This window comes from Lipophrys pholis, assembly GCF_963383615.2.
Source record: "Lipophrys pholis genome assembly, chromosome: 9".
Lineage (NCBI taxonomy): Eukaryota > Metazoa > Chordata > Actinopteri > Blenniiformes > Blenniidae > Lipophrys > Lipophrys pholis.
The window spans coordinates 27612392-27631218 of record NC_137639.1 but is presented as its reverse complement, the minus strand read 5'-3'; the positions used below and the strand labels follow the sequence as shown (position 1 = coordinate 27631218).

Below are 18827 nucleotides of genomic sequence, written 5' to 3'. Positions count from 1 at the left end.
TATTGATTCGGAGGAATTTCCCTGACGCACGAATCAAGTTTACACTTTAAGGTTTGTCAAACAATTTGACAGAATTTTTTAAAACTATATATCAAAAATTACATACAATGAATAATATGAAATAGCAAACCATTTAGTTGTGTTGTGCACTCTTCGTGTTAAATCATTTAGTTTGTGATTAGATTAAGAATCTGATGGGGTTTTTTGTATTAAATTAGTAAATATTGTGACTACTCCACAAGAAATAAATCTGTCTCGATTTCACTGGGAAACGGGGCAAAAAAACATGTAGATATTGTGACTATTCTGAGGATAAAATAAATAATTATGTCTGTCTTGTTATCTCGTGTTTCACAAGACACTGAACATTTTAGTTCTTTAATTTCTAAATGTGTTTAGAGACGTTACAACATGTCATCAACTTTTTCTTTTCTTCATTCTTCAGAGTGGTGTTTTCAGTTTAGGTCTTACTCCTTAAAATATTGTTTTAGTGTGTGTGTGTGTGTGTGTGTGTGTGTGTGTGTGTGTGTGTGTGTGTGTGTGTGTGTGTGTGTGTGCGTGCGTGCGTGTGTGTGTGGGTGTGTGTGCGTGTGTGCGTGTGTGCGTGTGTGTGTGTGTGTGTGTGTGCGAGAGAGGGGGGGGGGACTAAAAATGCTTTACTTTACAGCAAAGCATTTTTGCTGTATTATTATTATATATTATATATTATAATAATAATATATTATTATTAAATAATAATATATTATTATTATTATCATTATTGTTTTTGTTGTTGTTATTATTATTATTATTATTATTAATATTGTTATTATTATTACATAGAAAAAATCAAAGAAACCTTTTGAAAAAACATTTATAAGAAAAAGAAAACTTTTGCGTGATTCTCGCGAGATCTCGCCGCCAGTGAAAGAGATTACAACCATCTCGCGCGATTACAATAGTTTCTCCCCTCCGGATTCACGTACGATTTTACGTTGGTCTTCCGGCGTAGTTTGCCCCAGTTCCCCTCGTGCTGCGTGTCTCATTGTGCGTAGCTGAGGCAGAAAGTTGCGAGAAGGGGAATGTCGGCTTGTGAATGATCGGTTCTTGCGGCGGCAGGGAGCGTCAACGTTATGGGTGAGACTGCTACGGGCAGCTTCGGTCGCGGCTTACACCGAAAACCTCGTTTTAAAATGAGACTTGTGCCGATTATTAGCGTCATTGTTTAATGAGCTTGTCTGTGCTGCTATTCAGCTTGTGCAGTTGTCTGAGCAACCAACGCCCAGTCGTCCGCCTCCAGTTTGATGGCAGCTAGCTGCTAGCTGTTAGCCTTAGCTGCATAACCTAACGGGAGTGTCATTTCCTGTCTTTTACCAAGTATTTCACTTGACGGTTTTCTGTGTTTTACGAGCTACGGTAAAGCACCGATTTGGTTTCCAGACAGAATTCCACCGGATATCGTCAACTTTGATTACCGTCTAACTTAGTGCCATATGTGGGATTAAATCGCTGCCGTTTAATGCTAACTTCCACGCTTTGGTGAAACCACGAAAAAAAACATTGAATCTGACCCGTTTCGGGTGTCTCCTTTAACCATTACTAACATGAGAGAGGTCCTCTTAAATAGCCCAACATTATTCCGAGTGCATTTTCTGTCCTTTGCACTACATTTCCCCCCCCCGTGAAAATCGTTTCAATCGAAAATGACCGCTTATATGTTGCTGTAATGGAATCTGCATCCGCGTGTGATCAATACTTTGATTAAACTGCCACGATCGGAGCATTTAGGTCAGGAAGTCAGCCCTGGAAGATGTGTCAGGCTAGGTGTAAAGAGGACACGGCCGTCATCTAATCTGGATTACCGTGGATCTAGTACCAGAGTTCATGTTTTGACTTCTCAGGTCACTTGGCTTCAGATAGTGGCCTCTGAGTTGATCTGCTGCTACTGCTTTTCCCACCAAACTGAAGCTTCACATTTTGGATATCTTCTTTTATACTCTGGTCCAGGAAAATGCAGCTCAGTCCCTCCACCTACCTACGATCACTTCCTTGTTAGAGAGGAAACACTGATGTGAATGTAAAATGACAGTTTGGTTTTTTTTCCATTCATGGGTGCCACAAATGGAAAATGTTAAAATGATGGTTTCCATTTATAGTCTATTTGTCGAAGCCAGTTTCTAGGGTTTGTCTTTACTGAAGCGCTGCTGATATCTAACTATATCCTATCGGCAACTCTGCATCGGAAGTCATAGTATCACACAGAAGACGTGGGCTGCCTTTGGTGGGCAGGAGATGCTCTGGCGTAAGAAGCAGAAATCCTCTCCTTGCCATGGGCGAAAAGGAAAAAAGCTGCAACCCTGAATGGGCCCTGCTTTACGACACTGCTGACATTAAAGGAGCAAGTGGAGTGGAATATGTACAATGCTGGCCAACTGTGCGTGTTGTTGCAGTCGCTCAGATCGTGAATCATTTTGCCTTTAGGCCTCACTACATGGGAAACTGATTCAGGATACAGAATGGGTTGTTTGTCACATGGCCTGAGATTGATTCTCATGTTGCTTTTTCTATTTCTGTGCTCTCTCTGTCTCCCTGTGACCATGGGAATACTGGCTGTTTCTGATCGTTGGGACCACATCGTGTTGATGAACGTAAAACAGCTGTAAGTACGGAATTTATGTATTTTGTTTTCTCTCGAGTACAAATCAAAACATTTTATGCTTAGACACGGTTAACAATATATGGTAGGATGCACGAACACAAGAGAGATAATTCCACTTCTGAGGAATTTCAGTAAAAACTGTAACATGGATTTGCCAAGTAATTATCAAATTTATTCATCAAACTTATCATATTGTCACAAGGATGCTTTGTGACATTTCTGAAGACATGATAGTATTTCTGTTAAAAGGACATAGAAGCAGTGATCAAGACTTTCTTTGAGCTTTAGCAGTCAAGATGGCATGCAAGATTAGATGTCAATGTGGTTTAAATGTTGTTCATTCGTGTTTTACAGCAGCAAAAGAATCTGGAAGGATATGTTGGCTTTGCAAGCCTCCCCAACCAAGTGTACAGGAAGTCTGTCAAGAGGGGCTTTGAATTCACCCTGATGGTCGTGGGTAAGAGCAGCCCTCAGTTTGCCCTTGTTTTCTTTGAATCATTTCATTGTATCCACTGCGGTTGGCATTTAACGTCCTTCAGTGTGGTTTGTTTTGGAGCGAGGGCCTCTGAGATATGTGTGCACAGCCATATTTATACACGGGGGGGGCAAGCCCCCAGCTTTGTAGTGTTAATTGCTGAGTCAAAAAAAAAAGCGGGGATGGCATTGCATGCATGTTATTTGAATTCAACTTGAGGGCAAGTCGTCAACACTGTCATAAAATAAAAAGTGATGCTGGATCTATCTAGAATTTCAAGCAGCGAATCAAAAATGCAGACATTCCTTCAAAATGCTCCGTTGTGACGCTTGACTCCCGGCCAAGACCCTCCTCGGCTGATCTGTCCATGTTTGGAGGGAAAATGTGTCCAAGGGTCACAACCATTTCCTGTGGTGGGACCAGCAGAATTGTTACCCAGCATGCATCAGAGACTATCATGTCTCTCCCACTGCATTCGCAACAGACATTTTTCCCTTTTTTTTCTTTTTTCTTTTTTCTTTTTTTTGTAGCGCATTTCCAAACACATTTGTTTTAATTACAGCCATTAAGTAATTACAATGGGATACTACCACAACAAGGCACTCGAATTCAGCCTCCTTTTGTAGTGGTTTTATAAAAACTGTTTGTGGGCCTTTGATGCTTGTTAGTGATTTAACCCTTTTTATTCCGAGCCTGTCGCAGAATTTGACCAGAACACGTTCTTGAAAGTTCTGCATTGCTCTCCTTTCCGGTGTCACCTTACGGGATTATGTGAGCCGCATGTTTGAGTTCATACACGTTTTACTCCAGATGCCCCTCATGACACAACCTGAGCTTGTTGCTCAGGGACCTGTTGACAGTGGGACTCCAACCAGCAAACTTCTGGTTATAAGTTTGCTTCATTAACTGCAACACCAGAGGTGTCAAACATGAGGCCCAGTGCCAAAACAGACCCACAACAAAGTATATTGATATTTTTTAAACACATTTCCTAAGAGAATCGAAGACAAGACTGAGACCCGAGCTGAACTATCGGTGCTGCCATGAAAGCTCGCTACCTCGTTGCCATCAAACCAGCATTAACCTCAAAGCCATTCTGTCAGGGTACTTTGTAAAAACATTCAAAATGCAAACATTTTCTGAACATTTCACTGTATTTTGCACCAGAAGGTTTCATTAAAATTGGCTTTATGTTGAGCCACTCGAGATGAAATTGGGCTGTTTTTGGCCCCTGAACTAAAATGAGTTTGCCACCCCTGATTAAAGCTGCTACCAGTAAGCAGACAAATAGTTTTACACCCCTTGTACTTGTCATTATGGTGGACCGCCTTACTTCTGCATTATGACCATCAAGTCGCAGACAAGATTCACTAACGTGTCACATGACATGACAACATGACGCCTCCATACTGTCAACTCAAAATAATATTGAAGCACTGCAAGATACGGAAACTCCAAGTAATCTTGCAAAAAAAGGGGAAGAAGCACCAAAAATACCTCAATAAATGCAGTCATAAAGAGCATTATATCATAATGTGGTTTTGGTGCAAGGAAAGAAAAGGAAGTCCTCTGAGCTTTCTGATCATTAAATGCACGCCATTGTTTCTTTTTATTTTTTTTGTGTCATCTTTTTGCTTGCTCACACACAAAATCCTCAGCTCTTCTTGGCTCTGTTGAGCAGCGAGCCCACATGTCCCTGCAGCGCCCACATGCAACACAGTGCGTCACCAGTGTGGTGTGAAAACAGGAAAGGAAGAAAAGAGCGGCTGCGGCGTCCCTCCGTGCATGCCTCATGAAACACATGACCGGAGAATCTGTTCATTGCACAGATTGCCGAGCGGCTCACTTTACATGCCTGTCAGCGTTTCACATTGTAGTGGCTTTATTAAACGCCGTCCCCTTGGCAGACGGGGTTACGTACGACACAGAAAATACCCGACGAGCAAATGGCACAGTGCAAGCTCCACATATTAGCCTCTGTCTGTGGCTCTGGTGTAAATGGTGGCTCGTTAAATATTGACTCGTGGCCATCGGCCAGGGCAGGCGGTGCCCGTGCTCATTTCCACTAATGATCCTGCACACAGGAGCTTGGACACTGGGAGCACAAATGGCCAACCAAGCTTGAGAAGTCTCCGGGACCACACTGCCAGTCAGCCGCACATAACAAGAGCCATTGTCTGTGTTGTTTCCTCAGCCCTTTAACTGCCAGTCCAAATGGATTAATGCCTTGTGCAAATGTCAGTCACATCTCTGGACAGACCCGTGGCCTTTGATTGTGTGGAGGATGTCAGCGGTAGACTGTGCACGGGCATGATGCAGGGGCTTGACTTTTAGACGATTCATTGTGTGCGTGTGTGTGTGTGTGTGTGTGTGTGTTCTGCCGCCTGGCCAGCACTGTAACCACAACACCAGAAGTCAAAAGTGTTAGTGAAACGCTGACTCGTCGTCTTGTGTGTTTTTCTTTCCAGGTGAGTCCGGGCTGGGCAAGTCCACTTTGATCAACTCTTTGTTCCTCACAGACCTGTATTCAGCAGAGTATCCTGGACCTTCGCATCGAATCAAAAAGACTGTGCAGGTACATGTTTGTTTAAGAAAAAATAATAATTAAAGTTTGTATGGGATTAGGAGACAACTGTGAGGAAAGAGGCTGGCAGGATTTTCCAACCCACCAAATTCCTGTGTAGAAAACTGTAATTGAGACATTTCAGTTGAAAAGGTGAGCAGGAATTTTGGCCGCAGAGCCAAGAAATACACAGAAATGCACGTCATAGTTTTAGGAATACAGCACAGTGACGTTGAACATAGGAATGTAACAGATAAAGCTTTGCTTTTTTCTAGCTCAGTTATCTCATGGATTATAGTATTTGAAATGTCAGCTAAGACCTCCAGCTCAGATGAAAGGGAGTGTTATATATTGATAATGAATAAGAGACCGAGTCGTACTGCTCGTAGTTTCAGCATACAAGCTGATGATGTCACACGCAACTTCGGAGGCACCGTGTCTTTTATGTAAACACAAATTTGCACTATCAAAGGGTTTATTCTATTATATATTGCATATTTCAGTTTTTTTAACTTCCATTTTAAAACCTTGTTGCATTGTTGTTTTTGTTTTGTTTTTTGCCTCTATTCACTGTTTTCTCATTTTATACTATTTTGGGTGCTATATTTTGTATTCTGGGTGATGTATGGCTACACCATAGGTGGGCAAGCGAGACGAAATTTCAACTCCACTTTGTGTTTTGAGCAGGATTGGCTATAAAGCTCGCTTTGTTTTTTTAACGGCGTTTCGAACACACCGGGTTCATCATTAGCTCCGGCTGTAATTCCCCTCATCTTCCCCAAACTACAAATTATTGCCCCGAATCTTAAACGCCTCGAGTGCTCCACTTTGTCTGTCTGGCTCCCCGACCGACAGCGTTCCTGTCTCCAGTTGCTCGCGCGCTCTTCTGGTTCCTCAGCATAGTTAGCTAATGGCACAGTGTGAAACGGCGTGTTGCTACATGCGGCTAGCCGCTAAGTGTTTTCCATGTGATATCAGAAATCTTTGATGCTGTTAACTGAAATGTGATAAGGGTTTTTACATCTCCGCTCCAGTATGGCGAGATATTGAATTCACAGTTTGTGTCAGGTTTATATATATATATATATATATGTGTGTGTGTGTGTGTGTTTATTATTTTCTTTTTTTAACACGGTATATCCTGTCTTTCTTTTGCGTGTGTCAGGTTGAACAGTCCAAGGTTTTAGTAAAGGAGGGAGGTGTCCAGCTGCTGCTAACAATAGTCGACACCCCCGGGTTTGGAGATGCCGTGGATAACAGCAACTGGTACGGATTAACCACAACTGCCGCTCGATATGGGTGTTACAGCTTCTTTTCTTTTTTTTTTGCGTAACTGAAGCCGGACTTTGTGTCTTGCAGCTGGCAGCCGATCATCGACCACATAGACAGCAAGTTCGAAGACTACCTGAACTCAGAATCGCGGGTGAACAGAAGACAGATGCCCGACAGCCGAATTCACTGCTGCCTGTACTTCATCGCCCCCTCGGGACATGGGTGAGTCTGAGATCAGTATCAGACGCTTCTTTAATGTAGCGCACGAGAAATGACGCCTGAAACCACGAAAATGTGTGGCGTGGCACTTCTAGCTCCTTCGTTCCAAGTCGGTGTTTTTGATTTAGAAGCCCGAAATAGCTTTTATGTCTCATCCAGGATCTGGAAATAATAGATTTATATTCTATGACATGAAAAACATTTTTTGCAAAGTGCTAGAAAGTAATCACAGATTATTGTATTTGTACAAATTCTCTCTTCTAGTCCAGTGTTCCTCCTTCAAACAGTTGGAACTGAAGCTTTCCAAGTTGTTTATTTATCTCTTTAAGCGAGCATTAAATGCCAAAAAATCTGGATTTACAAGCCTTGTGGTCCTCGTGTTGACGCTATATGTCTGGTGGGTTTTCATTTTCAGTAGGGATACGCCACTTTTTAAAAGGACGACAAACCTTGAGCTACTTGTACTAACATTGAGCACTTTTTAAATGCCTTTATGCTTAATTTATATTCCATAACAAATGATATGGCTATGCATTGCCATGGACCACCTCCGCGTAACCATAAGTTGACATTACGTGCAACTACAACAGCCTAGAGCAGTGTGTAGCTTCTATCTACTCACTGCTCTTTGTGTAGTGGTGCCGCTTAATTGGTCATACTTTAATCTTGTTTAGCATGTAGCATCGCTGCTGTGTGAGCCCTGAAACTCTTTATCGTGTAGCATGTAGCACGGCTCTGAGTTACATGCTGAGCAGTTAAACTAATGAGCGACGTCGTTCTAACTCTGACGGTCCAAATGTCTCTGGTGATGAAGTGTCTGGTTTTGTACGAACTAGCTTTCCACCTCCTCTTGATATTCTGGCAGAGCATAGTTTACAATCTGTCCTACATTTCTCATTTTCATAATATTAAAGAATGTCCAAACCGCAGACATCGCTGCCGTTCGCTTGTGTACATGCGGGCGATGTTGCTGACGCATGACGGTGCTTCCATAGCAACTGTTCATCACAGTATTTTCTCATTCAGTCTATGGAACAATCTCATCGAGTTTGTTTTTTTCTCCCCCCTCAAAGGAAATGGAAATGCTAATCTCCCTGGTCCAATGAGAATCCATCCCTCTGACTGTCTTCTTAAAGACCACATGGAGTTGCTGCTGCAGAATGTAGCTCTTCTCACAGACATTCCATGTGATTTAATCTCTCCGACTGGTTCAGGGCCTCTAATGAGAGATGACCAGGCGGGCGTCCTAATCAGCTGATCAAACTAAATCAACTGGTTCGTATCAATGTGGAAGGGTAGCAGCTGTACTTTGTCTCTCATGGATGGTTGACGAATGGTTTAAAAGTAGAGATGCACGTGAAACTAGTCATCTGCTGCGGTTGCCGAATACACTCGGGCCAGTTTGATATCATTTACCCAGAGACTCTGTGAAAATGGCCAGTCTGGGAAGATAAAGCAGCTCAGGAAATTAAAATACATGTGTAGCCTGCATGCACATTGCAAAGTCTTAAAGCATTTTCCAATTTTCATACTGGACAATTTGTCTCAATTAACATTTTTGTTTCATAGACAGAGTAATCAATCAGCAGGAACGTCTCTTTTTGGAACTCAGGAATGCAAATAGAGAAAGGAAAGAGGTGGAAGAGGAAGGGTGAGAGAATAGAGAGAGGAAATGAGTGAACACAAAATGCATGGAAGGAAATGTAAGGTCGCACTGAGCCCCGAAAGTCAGAGAAGCAGGTTTTTGGTTGGACGCAGAGGTTGCTGGTTCAGATCTCAGAGACAGGCGGTCAATAAAACACTTCCTTCTATCGCACTTTCTGTTAAATTGGCTTGTGACAAGAGAATTTGTGACCCTGCTGCTTCTGAAACGGCGTTAAACTGTGGTCATGCTGGGCTGTAGGGGTAAAAGTAAGGGTTAAAACTTGTGGGTTTGTCAAGGGGGTGGGGGGGTTAGTGGGACAGGGTGCAAGCACGACTGAGACGCTGGCAAAATGCCCAGCAGATGATACTGATCAAGAGTTTAAAAAAAAAAGATAACTGTGTGGAATTTGAAGCTTATTATTCACCATCTACCAGAGCGTCTGTAGCTGCGTCGCAGTCTGTCCTTGTGATGTAGCAACGTTGAAAAGCAGAAAGTGTCAACAGTTGATATTCTTAAGCTATTTAAATTGTACTGGTAAAATAAACTGCAAAACGGTGTCGTTTGCGTAATTTTATCCGTCCCCGTGCTCACACGTCCTCAAAGCTGTTGATGGTGACCGACTGTAAATGGCGAAGAAGCTGCTGTGTCCTCGGCTCTCTGCGAGACATTGTGCTTGTACAAGCCTGCGCTCTGTACCCACACAGGCGTTACTGTAGCCTGGAGGATGGGCAGCGTATGCTCTGGCACAAACACACCCGCACACTGACGGAGCGGCCCCTCATGACACCGGCTGACTGCCGTCACCGTGCAGCACAGCGACCTTTAACGCAAACTCGGCCCCACTCCCGTTGTCTGGTTTCCCTTCAGGGTTTGAAGGGGATGACTTCACAAGAGTGTCTCTTCCCTACAAGGAAATCTAAATGCATGAAAGTAATTCAACAAGTTTGTAGTCGCAAACCTGATTTGTAATCACTGCTTCACATTTTATTAACCCTCTTGTGGGAAAAAAAGAAATAAGGCTAATACTACGAAACATATTTTAGTCCAGTAGCCACGTATAGCCCGATTTCCTGTCAAGTGGGCTGGACTGGTAAAGTATTGCCATAATAAACTTTAAAATAACACCTTTCTCTGTTTCTGGTGTAAAATACAGTGAAATGCCCACAAAAATGTCTCTCACAGCTCTTGCTTTATGTGTGTTTTTACAAACTCACTTTGACAGCATGGCTTTGAGAGAAATATTTAAAATTATAGACATTTTCATCACGAATACCACAACAAAGAAAACTTTAAAATCTAAAGGTTATTATGGCACTATTTTACCGGTCCGGCCCAGTCGAGATGAAATTGAGCTGAATGTGGCCTCTGAACTCAAATGTGTTTAGCATCCCTGATATATCACATGAAAGAATACTATCAATATTTTTTTCGCTATGTTTTGTTCATACTATCCCCTCCCCTTTAATTTTGATGGTTCCAAGGTTGTACAGTATATAAACGCTCCATACGTGTTGCGGTGACTAGTTGTGTCGACCCCTGAGAAAGAAATGAGCCAAATGTCATTGTTTGGGTTTCATCTCTGGATAGAAGGTCACTCCGGGGCATGTTTAGTCGAGGGGTGACGGTGTTGAATCAATCAGGTTGTTTTGCACCACTTCTGTTCTATTTGTTTCTGCTGAGGCCGATTAGAAAAAGTAAAAAAAAACCAAAAAACTGCAGACCTTCGGGGCTTGATTTTTATAAGTAATACAATTCCTGTCTCCTGTTGAGTAAAAAGATTCGACAAGCCAAATCAGATCAGGATCCTGTATCCTGTCAGAAGTTTTCTTGTTCTTCTTTGGGATGTTAACAGTTTACGAGAAGCTCTGCGTTCCGTCTCGGCCGTCATGACTGTTGGCTCTGTGACAACAATCCATCCCACTCAAAGTATTAAAAGCGTCATCTCCTCCTTCAGGACTGCTTTCCACTCGAGGGGGATTTTCCTCTCGAACAAGCCAACAAAGGCTCCATTTACATTTGATTAATTTGTTTATTATAAAATGTATAAGTTAATGATTTTGTCATTTCAGATGTTATTTGCGCAGCAAACAATCACTGTGCTTTCTCACGACTTCGTGGTCCGTTTTTTCCGAGACATCACAAGCCCCACTCGGGCGTCACAAGATGTCTGTATTTGGTTTAGTTCGCTTCATCATGTTTGGTTTCGTCCTCCGCTTCTTCAAGGATAAGACGACCGAAGGAAATTGCAATCGTCTTTTCTTTATGAAACATTTTCCTAAATTTGATGCTCTGTCACTTCATTAAAAGTTGAAGAGAAGGTTTTTTTATTTTTATATATCCCAGTTCTAGGATTAAACACCGTTTTGACAATGTTTGTGTTCTCTATTTGAATTACATGCGAAGCCTTATCTGTCTGCAGGCTGAAGCCCCTGGACATTGAGTTCATGAAACGGTTGCATGAGAAAGTCAATGTCATCCCACTGATCGCCAAAGCAGACACTCTCACCCCAGAGGAATGCCAACAGTTCAAGAAGCAGGTCAGTGGTTTCCACAGCTGCGCACAACTGCAACAGAACCAATCTCCAAAGGCTTTTTTTTTTTTTTTTTTTTCCTTTTTTTTTTCTTTTCCTCTTGTGGTTCGATTTTCTGCAGAATGTTGCAAAATGGTGACCTACATCATTAACCAGGTGGTGAACACACATAACGCAATCATGTAAATTTAAGAGGTTGTAGTCAGAATATCTTTCTGAATAGTGAGAAAAGAATTATGGTGATTTATTGTTTAATATATAGTTTTTTATATTCAGGTGAAAACGATACATTTTTGTGTTTTGTTGTGTTCCTAGTTTTGGTTTTGTATTGAGTCACTCAGGAAGCTGAGGGAATGGTAAAGTGTGGTGACGTGATTCAAATAAGCTTCTAAATGGAGCCAATCGGCAACTAGCAGTTAAATAGTTGAGCCAAATAAAGCAAATAATCAGTATTATACTGCCTGTACTGCCACCTAATGTACAACAGACATAAGTTTTATTATTCCGCTTTGATAAAGCCACATAGATATCCGATGTATTATCATTGAAGTATTGAACGCAGTGTGTGTAATCTATTCATTGTTTTAAAAGGTCTGACTTTTGTAATTTGAGTTTTTGTGTCCTTGCGATAAAGACGATAAGGCGAGTGTTGTTTTCTCAGGCCCGGCATGAGCCTCCCGCAGTGCAGGACCTGTTTTCTTTAGCCCATTCCAGTCAGCGGCTCCGTCAGAGCTCCTCAAAGATCTTCTTTTTTTACCCCCCCTGCCAGATCATGCGGGAAATCCAAGAGCACAAAATCAAGATTTACGAGTTTCCCGAGACAGACGATGAAGAAGAGAACAGACTGGTGAAGAAGATTAAGGTATGTGTCACATGTGCAGTGGAGGAGTGTGTCGCAAACGCAGTTTCACACTCTTGTGTTTTTCACACTGAAGCTATATTGTTCCGTTGCCAGGACAAGTTGCCGCTGGCTGTGGTAGGAAGCAACACCATCATCGAGGTGAACAGCAAGAGGGTCAGAGGGAGGCAGTACCCCTGGGGGGTCGCAGAAGGTATGCATGTTTAGTGTCGCCACAGACATGAGTAAAACAAGACGAACAAGCCGATTGATAGTTTTAAATGTGTATCGCCTCAAATATAATTCAGAGATATGAATGTCTCCCAAAGATGGCCTGACAAGACACTCAAGGAAAAAGATCTTATCTCGAAACCCAAAATCCCATTCATCTATATTCAAAAAAACACACTAGAATGATTTGTAAATCAATCCTCACCGCACACAAACAGCCTCATGAGTCCCTCGGATATTTTGTTTGACACGTTGTGGAGGCGCAGCAAAGAAGAAAAGCTTTTCCCAGCAGGATTTTTCAGAAGTCGTCATGAAACTCGAGGTTCTAGGAAGCGATTGCTTTTGTTAAATGAAACATTTTAGAGATTCGAGATGTTCCTTGTCACGTTTGCAGCAGATCAACATTGTGGCTGCCGTCTATCGTCTCCCAGCACAGCACATAAACTACAACAGTAACGTAAACAACAACAGATGGAAAACCTTTAAAACGGGTAATAAAGATATAAGATTAAAGAAAAGGCTTTTTTCGATATAGAAGCTGAAAACACTTAACAGATTAGTTAGTCGCTTTGTTCTGTCCCCTGTCAAGTGAAAATGCATATATTTTTTGCATTTACGCTCAAATATTATGAAAACAATGTCGGTTCCCAAGTAAACAGCAGAAATGCTGAAAACAACGTAGGGCCACTAGTGGGTGCAGTTGATGAAACCACACACACATGCGCAACAAACAATACGCTAGAAATATTAACAATGGGAGCACACGGACATTCGCCGTGTATTTATTTGTCTGCTTCCACATGTCAACTGACCGATGTGTTATTTTCCCTACCAGTTGAAAACAGCGACCACTGCGACTTCACCATCCTCCGTGACATGCTCATCAGGTACAACCAGAAACAAATGTCCTCAGAGATTGTTGCAGAAGAAAAGAAAAACATAATTTGATATTTGTTTTATCCTCAGAACTCACATGCAGGACCTGAAGGACGTAACAAACAACGTCCACTATGAGAACTACCGCAGCAGGAAGCTGGCCGCGGTCACTTACAACGGGGTGGACAACAACCGAGCTAAAGGACAATTATCCACCAAGTAAGTTCTGGAACCAAGTGCAGCGTGATCTCCTAGATCCTCCTCGGTTCCCGTGGCTACCTCCACCTCTGTTTTATCAAGAAACTACACTGAGTCTAGGTTTATTCTATTGTTCTATGCGGAGCCTGATGTAACTGAATATGTGAGCAGGAAGCCTTTAATGGTCTTTGTAGTAAGTTTTTATGAGCTTTTCCATTGACTTGATTTATTTCAATATAATGGGATATTTTTTTTTTTTTAAGACGATGTTTAAGGACATGTTGCCTGTAGAAACTGTTTCCAGATGTTTCTCACATCGTGTCTAACGTCCTTGCTCCAATGTAAGTGTTTTGGATTCCAGGTAGCAGGGAAAGGCAAAGCTGGATGATCATTTATTTCACTGCCTCTTGATTCTTTGGTTGTGAGTTTGTGGGGGGAAAGTGCCGAGTCCTTGCCGTCGCAGCCTCTCGCTCTGCGGCTCTTGATTTCCATAAGTGTTGAGTTACAAACAGAATCATGCTTCCTCGTCGATGTAGACACAAGCGAACGGCTAACTCACTAAAAATCGGGGCGTCACGGCTGATCGGAGGCCTCACACTGCTCACGCTTAACACACGGCTCACAAACAGCTGACACTGTGATCATCTCCATGCTTTCTGCAGTGAAAAAGTAGCTCAAATGACAAATCCTCTTGAAGAGTGTAGGTTCCATTTTAGTGCATGACCTCATCGATGCATGCTTTGTGTTTGTGTGTGTGTGTGTGCGTGCGTGCGTGCGTGCGTGCGTGCGTGTGTGTGTGTGTGTGTGTGTGTTTGGTTGTGTTTTTGTTTTTTTTAGACTTGACACGGTTGAAGGAATGTAAGTGGTTATTTTATTTTTTTTCACCTATTTCTCAGACATTTCTTCCAGTTCTTCCCTCTGCTTCTCCCGTGTCGACGTGGGTCTGCTCCCCTCCCAACTTCCTGCTCTTCCTTTACATTTACTTTTAGGCGGGAAACATGAATTAAGTGCCAGTGTTGTAAATGATTTGTCTCTTTACGTGCCGCTGCTCTCTGCCCTGCTTGTATTAAAACCTGCACATGTTGCCGTTTGGAGCTTTTACCGACGTTTACGGGACTTATCCGAGTCCTGATTGTGGTGGAGTTGCAGAAGATTCCATCTTTTATGAGAAAAAGTAAACCTCATAATTTCTCACAGCTGCAAAGTTTCATCTCGTGGGTCTGATCGGACTCTGGTGGGCCACAAGTTTGACACCCCTGATTTATAATAGATGCACCGTCTCTGTCCTGCTTGATTTAAATTAGTACTTTTTTCTTAATTTTTATTAACAACCTCAGAGTCGGCAGGGCCTCGGCCTTTCCTTCCTTATAGGGAGCAACTAAAAGAAAACCTTGGAAACACTCGTGAGTTCTTGTCTAAACTTTTTAAAAGAGTTCCCCCACATGAGATCAGAGCTACGACGTGTAGAAAACTGTCCTTAGATTATAAAGTCTGCCACTTTAAATCTGTTAATCTGCCCTAATCAGGATGTTGTTGGAGGGGATTGTTGTTGTTACCAGATTCACATAAACTTACGTCAGTCGTGTTTTGGAGGCGAGGAATCCTGACCGGGGCACAGAAAATACATGTGATTAAATAAGTGATGGAAAGGGAGGTTTAGATTGTGTTGTTTTTTTTGTTTTTTTAATAATGTCAAGGATCAGACATCGTATAAATTCCCTATAAGCTCTGGTATCTGCTCCACACGGTGTCATGGCAGCTGTTTATACGCTCACACTGCGACAGAGCACCCCGATGAGCTTCACTAACACTTAACCTGCCGCCTCCACTAACAGTCTGGTTTACAGGTGCCTTCCTTCCTTTAGCCTCTCCGTCCTCCTCCCTGTTCCCATCATGCCCCTCGGCTGGTTTCCTGTTCCCGTCGCAGCCTTGTCGGATCCCTAAATCTTCACCTGTGGCTCTTGTTTCTCCCTCCTGCATCCTGAAATATTGTGTTTCTCTGGAAAATAAGGGGGATAATGTTGTCACTTTGTCTTTCCCGGAATTCACTTTCACTCGGGTGTTTGGAGGTTCCTTTGTTTCATTCCTAAAACGGGTTATAATGTAAAACTAAATGATTGAAATCTGCATGAAAGGAGTCAATGAGAACCAGTCAGATTTCAGTTTGCATGCCTCCAATAGATTAATGAATTGATTATGTTGGTAACGGGTTTTTGTTTTTTGTTTTTTGTTTTTAATGATCATGTGAACGAGCACGTTAAAGGCTGTGGTTGACTGAGTGTGTGTGGCGGCTGTGCAGGAGTCCTCTGGCCCAGATGGAGGAGGAGCGGCGGGAGCACGTGGCCAAGATGAAGAAGATGGAGATGGAGATGGAGCAGGTGTTTGAGATGAAAGTCAAGGAGAAAGTGCAGAAGCTCAAAGACTCTGAAGCAGAGGTAACACACACACACACACACACACACACACACACACACACACACACACACACGATTTATCCAGATTTTGTCTTCCTGTTATTTTTACTTAATATTTGCAAATTCTGCACAATTCCAACACAAAGTAAAACTGTTTGGTCTAATGATGTCTTTCATGCCCCAGTGAGGTGGTGTAGGCGTTTATTGTTACTTGGAATGTTAAAAAATACTAAATCAGAGACACATAATGAAACATTACAGTGGTGAAAGTGGCCCATCCTGCTGTTTCTTGGTTTTCTTTCCACTGCATGCACTTGAATTATTTCCTCTAAACCGGATGTTGACAGCTGCTGCTCACTTAGTGCACAACATGGAGACTGTAGAGCTGCTCGTCTGTGTTTATATCCGAGTTCCAGTGTGAAAATACAAGCGACCATCAATGTAAAGTGAACCGAGGCCGTTAAAACCCGAGGAAGCGTGCCGTGTAAACCTTGTTAAACATCCTCCCCTTCCTCCTCCGTCGCGTCTCCTGCAGCTTCAGCGGCGTCACGAGCAGATGAAGAAGAACCTGGAGGCTCAACACAAGGAGCTGGAGGAGAAGAGGCGCGTGTTCGAGGAGGAGAGAGCGAACTGGGAGACCCAGCAGCGTCTGGAGCAGCAGAAGCTGGAGGCCTCCAGGTAAAACTCCCTGATGTGCCAAAGCATTCAGATCAACACTGATATTTTTCCTGAACTAGAATACTGTTTTCTCTAATTAGGCATAAAGTAATGGAACGATGAGCGCGGTGTTTATATATGTTGCCACATTACAAATTATTAATTTTGTTTAGTTAGTGCAAAAAAAATAAAAACAACAGAACTGACCAAAAGAAATCAACCTCATGTAAATATGTCAGCATTTTCTAACCCACTCAGCATGTGTGGTTTGATTATAGCATAAAAATCCCCAAGAACACAGATTGACATACTCGTATACAATGCCTCTGGGTGAATAATGGAATCACAGGGCCAGCTTTTGTTTACAGTTTAACTCTTTTAAAAACTCCTGGTTGGTTCTACGATGAGCCGTCTAACAGAGATTTTTCCTTCACGCAGTACGTCATAGTTTCAACTTCTAACCACTGATTTAGTCAGAAATTAAGAGATTAATCGGTATCTTCAAGGAGTTCATTCTTTCAGTGAGAATAACTGTTCTTAAAGTAAAGGTATTACTACAAGCAACTAACGCACAAGTATTCATCTTTATGTCACATGTTGAAATCCTCTCAAAAAGACTGTTTGAGCCGATGTGACTGTAAAAGTTAGTTTTTTTCAAGGACAGAAATTAAAACAGCAGAAAATGTGATTTATAAGCAAATTCCTGATTCTGTGAGGGTTTTTCTTTTTTTTTTCCCCCTTCCTGTTGCAGGACTCTGGAGAAAAACAAAAAGAAAGGCAAGATCTTTTAAGGACGGACGGCGGGACCTCCCCAACTCGAGTTACTTTTGTTTGCCAACGTTGCCGGTCAGGACAGCCTTGTGTGGCACTGACATCACCCTGCCTCCTCTTCTTCTTCCTCTCCCCTCTCCTCTTCTTCTTCTTTCTCTCCCCGCTGCTCTGTCTGCCAGCACCGCTGTGCTGCTGCTCCCCGCCACTAGAGGGCGCACTGGGAGCGTCTGTTTGGTCTGCCAGGGGGCTGGAGAGGTCCAGAACCACCGGTCTTGAGCCCCTTCGCTGCCTCAGGACTCATCATCATCAAGGAATGTGTTTACCTTAATAACAGGAAAGATAACCCCATTTTAGTAAAGCCAAACCCATATTGTTATTATTTTAATTATTATTGATGTTATTATTGTTGTTGTTGGTATAACTGAGTACTGTCCCCGATCCGATCTATTGCTTTTTTTTTCTTCTTCTTTTTTTTCCCCCCCTCTTCCTCTTCTTTCCCAAGGTTGCTTAGAAATGACCAGTGTGTACAGATGTATGCAGGGCAAAGACGTAAAAACACAAAAAAACACAAAAAAAAAGGAAATGTCGATGAGTCGCGTGTGACTGTTGTACAATCGAGTTCTGGTGATTTTTCAATTGTTTACAGGAGTAAAAGAAAGTATATGAGCATTTAACCTGACCTTCCATTAAAGCAAGAGGAGGACAAGGCATTAACTAATCCTTTGTGTTTTGTTTTGAGTGGTAAACCTGTGACCCATCAGTGCAACAGGCCGATCAGAGCAAAAGGACCTGAGATCATGACAAAATAAAACAAACATCGAAGTGCACCTTGGGCCTTTTTATAGATTTTTTTTTTTTTTAACGGCTAAAGCTTTTCTTTTTTTTCCCTCTGAAATGTAACGCTTTTTTTTCTTTCTTTTTTTCTGTGTTTTTAGCTATTTCCACTAGCCTTGGACCACCATTTATAATGTCATAAGTGTTATATTTCACTTTAGTTTATTTTTATAAATACCGAGCCAGCTGAAGTAATAACTTCTTTTGTATGTTTAGAGAATCCTCAGAGACTTGACGACAGCGTCCACTGTTACAGGAAAACACTTATAAACGTCTGACAGTGATCCTGGACGCATTCAAAAATTAAAAAACAAAACTCTGCGGAAACCATCAGTGGGAAATGAAGAGTCAACACCACATTTTGCTTTGGCTATGTACTCCATCTCTGTATTTTTAATTTTATTTTTCATTTGTAATGTACAAAGTCACTTAATAAACCTGTGATGATATCGGGGAGTGGCATGGATTCATTATGAAATTATCCACTAGATGTCACTGTTTGACAACGTGAAGTTTAAAAAAAACAAAAAAGTAATGAGTTGACGGGTGAGGAAACGATGCGTATGTGGTCAGTTGAATAGCAAGTCTCTTAATCGTGGTTCCCCTCTGTGATGTTCAGTCCTCTGTGCTGTACGTCGCTCCTGTGGGGAAGAAATCAGCAGTTA

General features: G+C 42.2%; 1 protein-coding gene across 5 annotated transcripts; it reads left to right on the top strand.

Moving 5' to 3' along the window:
• The first annotated feature begins 888 nt into the window (after window positions 1-888).
• septin7b (septin 7b) lies at window positions 889-18611 on the top strand. 5 transcript variants are annotated; one of them, XM_080472251.1, is made up of 14 exons: window positions 889-1116; window positions 2993-3095; window positions 5582-5688; window positions 6842-6942; window positions 7036-7170; window positions 11232-11349; window positions 12113-12205; window positions 12299-12395; window positions 13248-13299; window positions 13379-13507; window positions 14324-14344; window positions 15786-15921; window positions 16436-16578; window positions 17309-18611. In XM_080472251.1, the coding sequence occupies exons 2-14, from the start codon at window positions 3086-3088 to the stop codon at window positions 17346-17348; spliced, it is 1182 nt and encodes a 393-aa protein (XP_080328377.1). In that variant the 5' UTR covers window positions 889-1116; window positions 2993-3085; the 3' UTR covers window positions 17349-18611. The 5 variants fall into 5 exon arrangements, with proteins under 5 accessions (XP_080328377.1, XP_080328380.1, XP_080328378.1 ...); XM_080472252.1 differs by having other exon boundaries at window positions 1056-1116; window positions 2996-3095; XM_080472254.1 differs by lacking the exon at window positions 14324-14344 and having other exon boundaries at window positions 960-1116.
• Window positions 18612-18827: the final 216 nt, after the last annotated feature.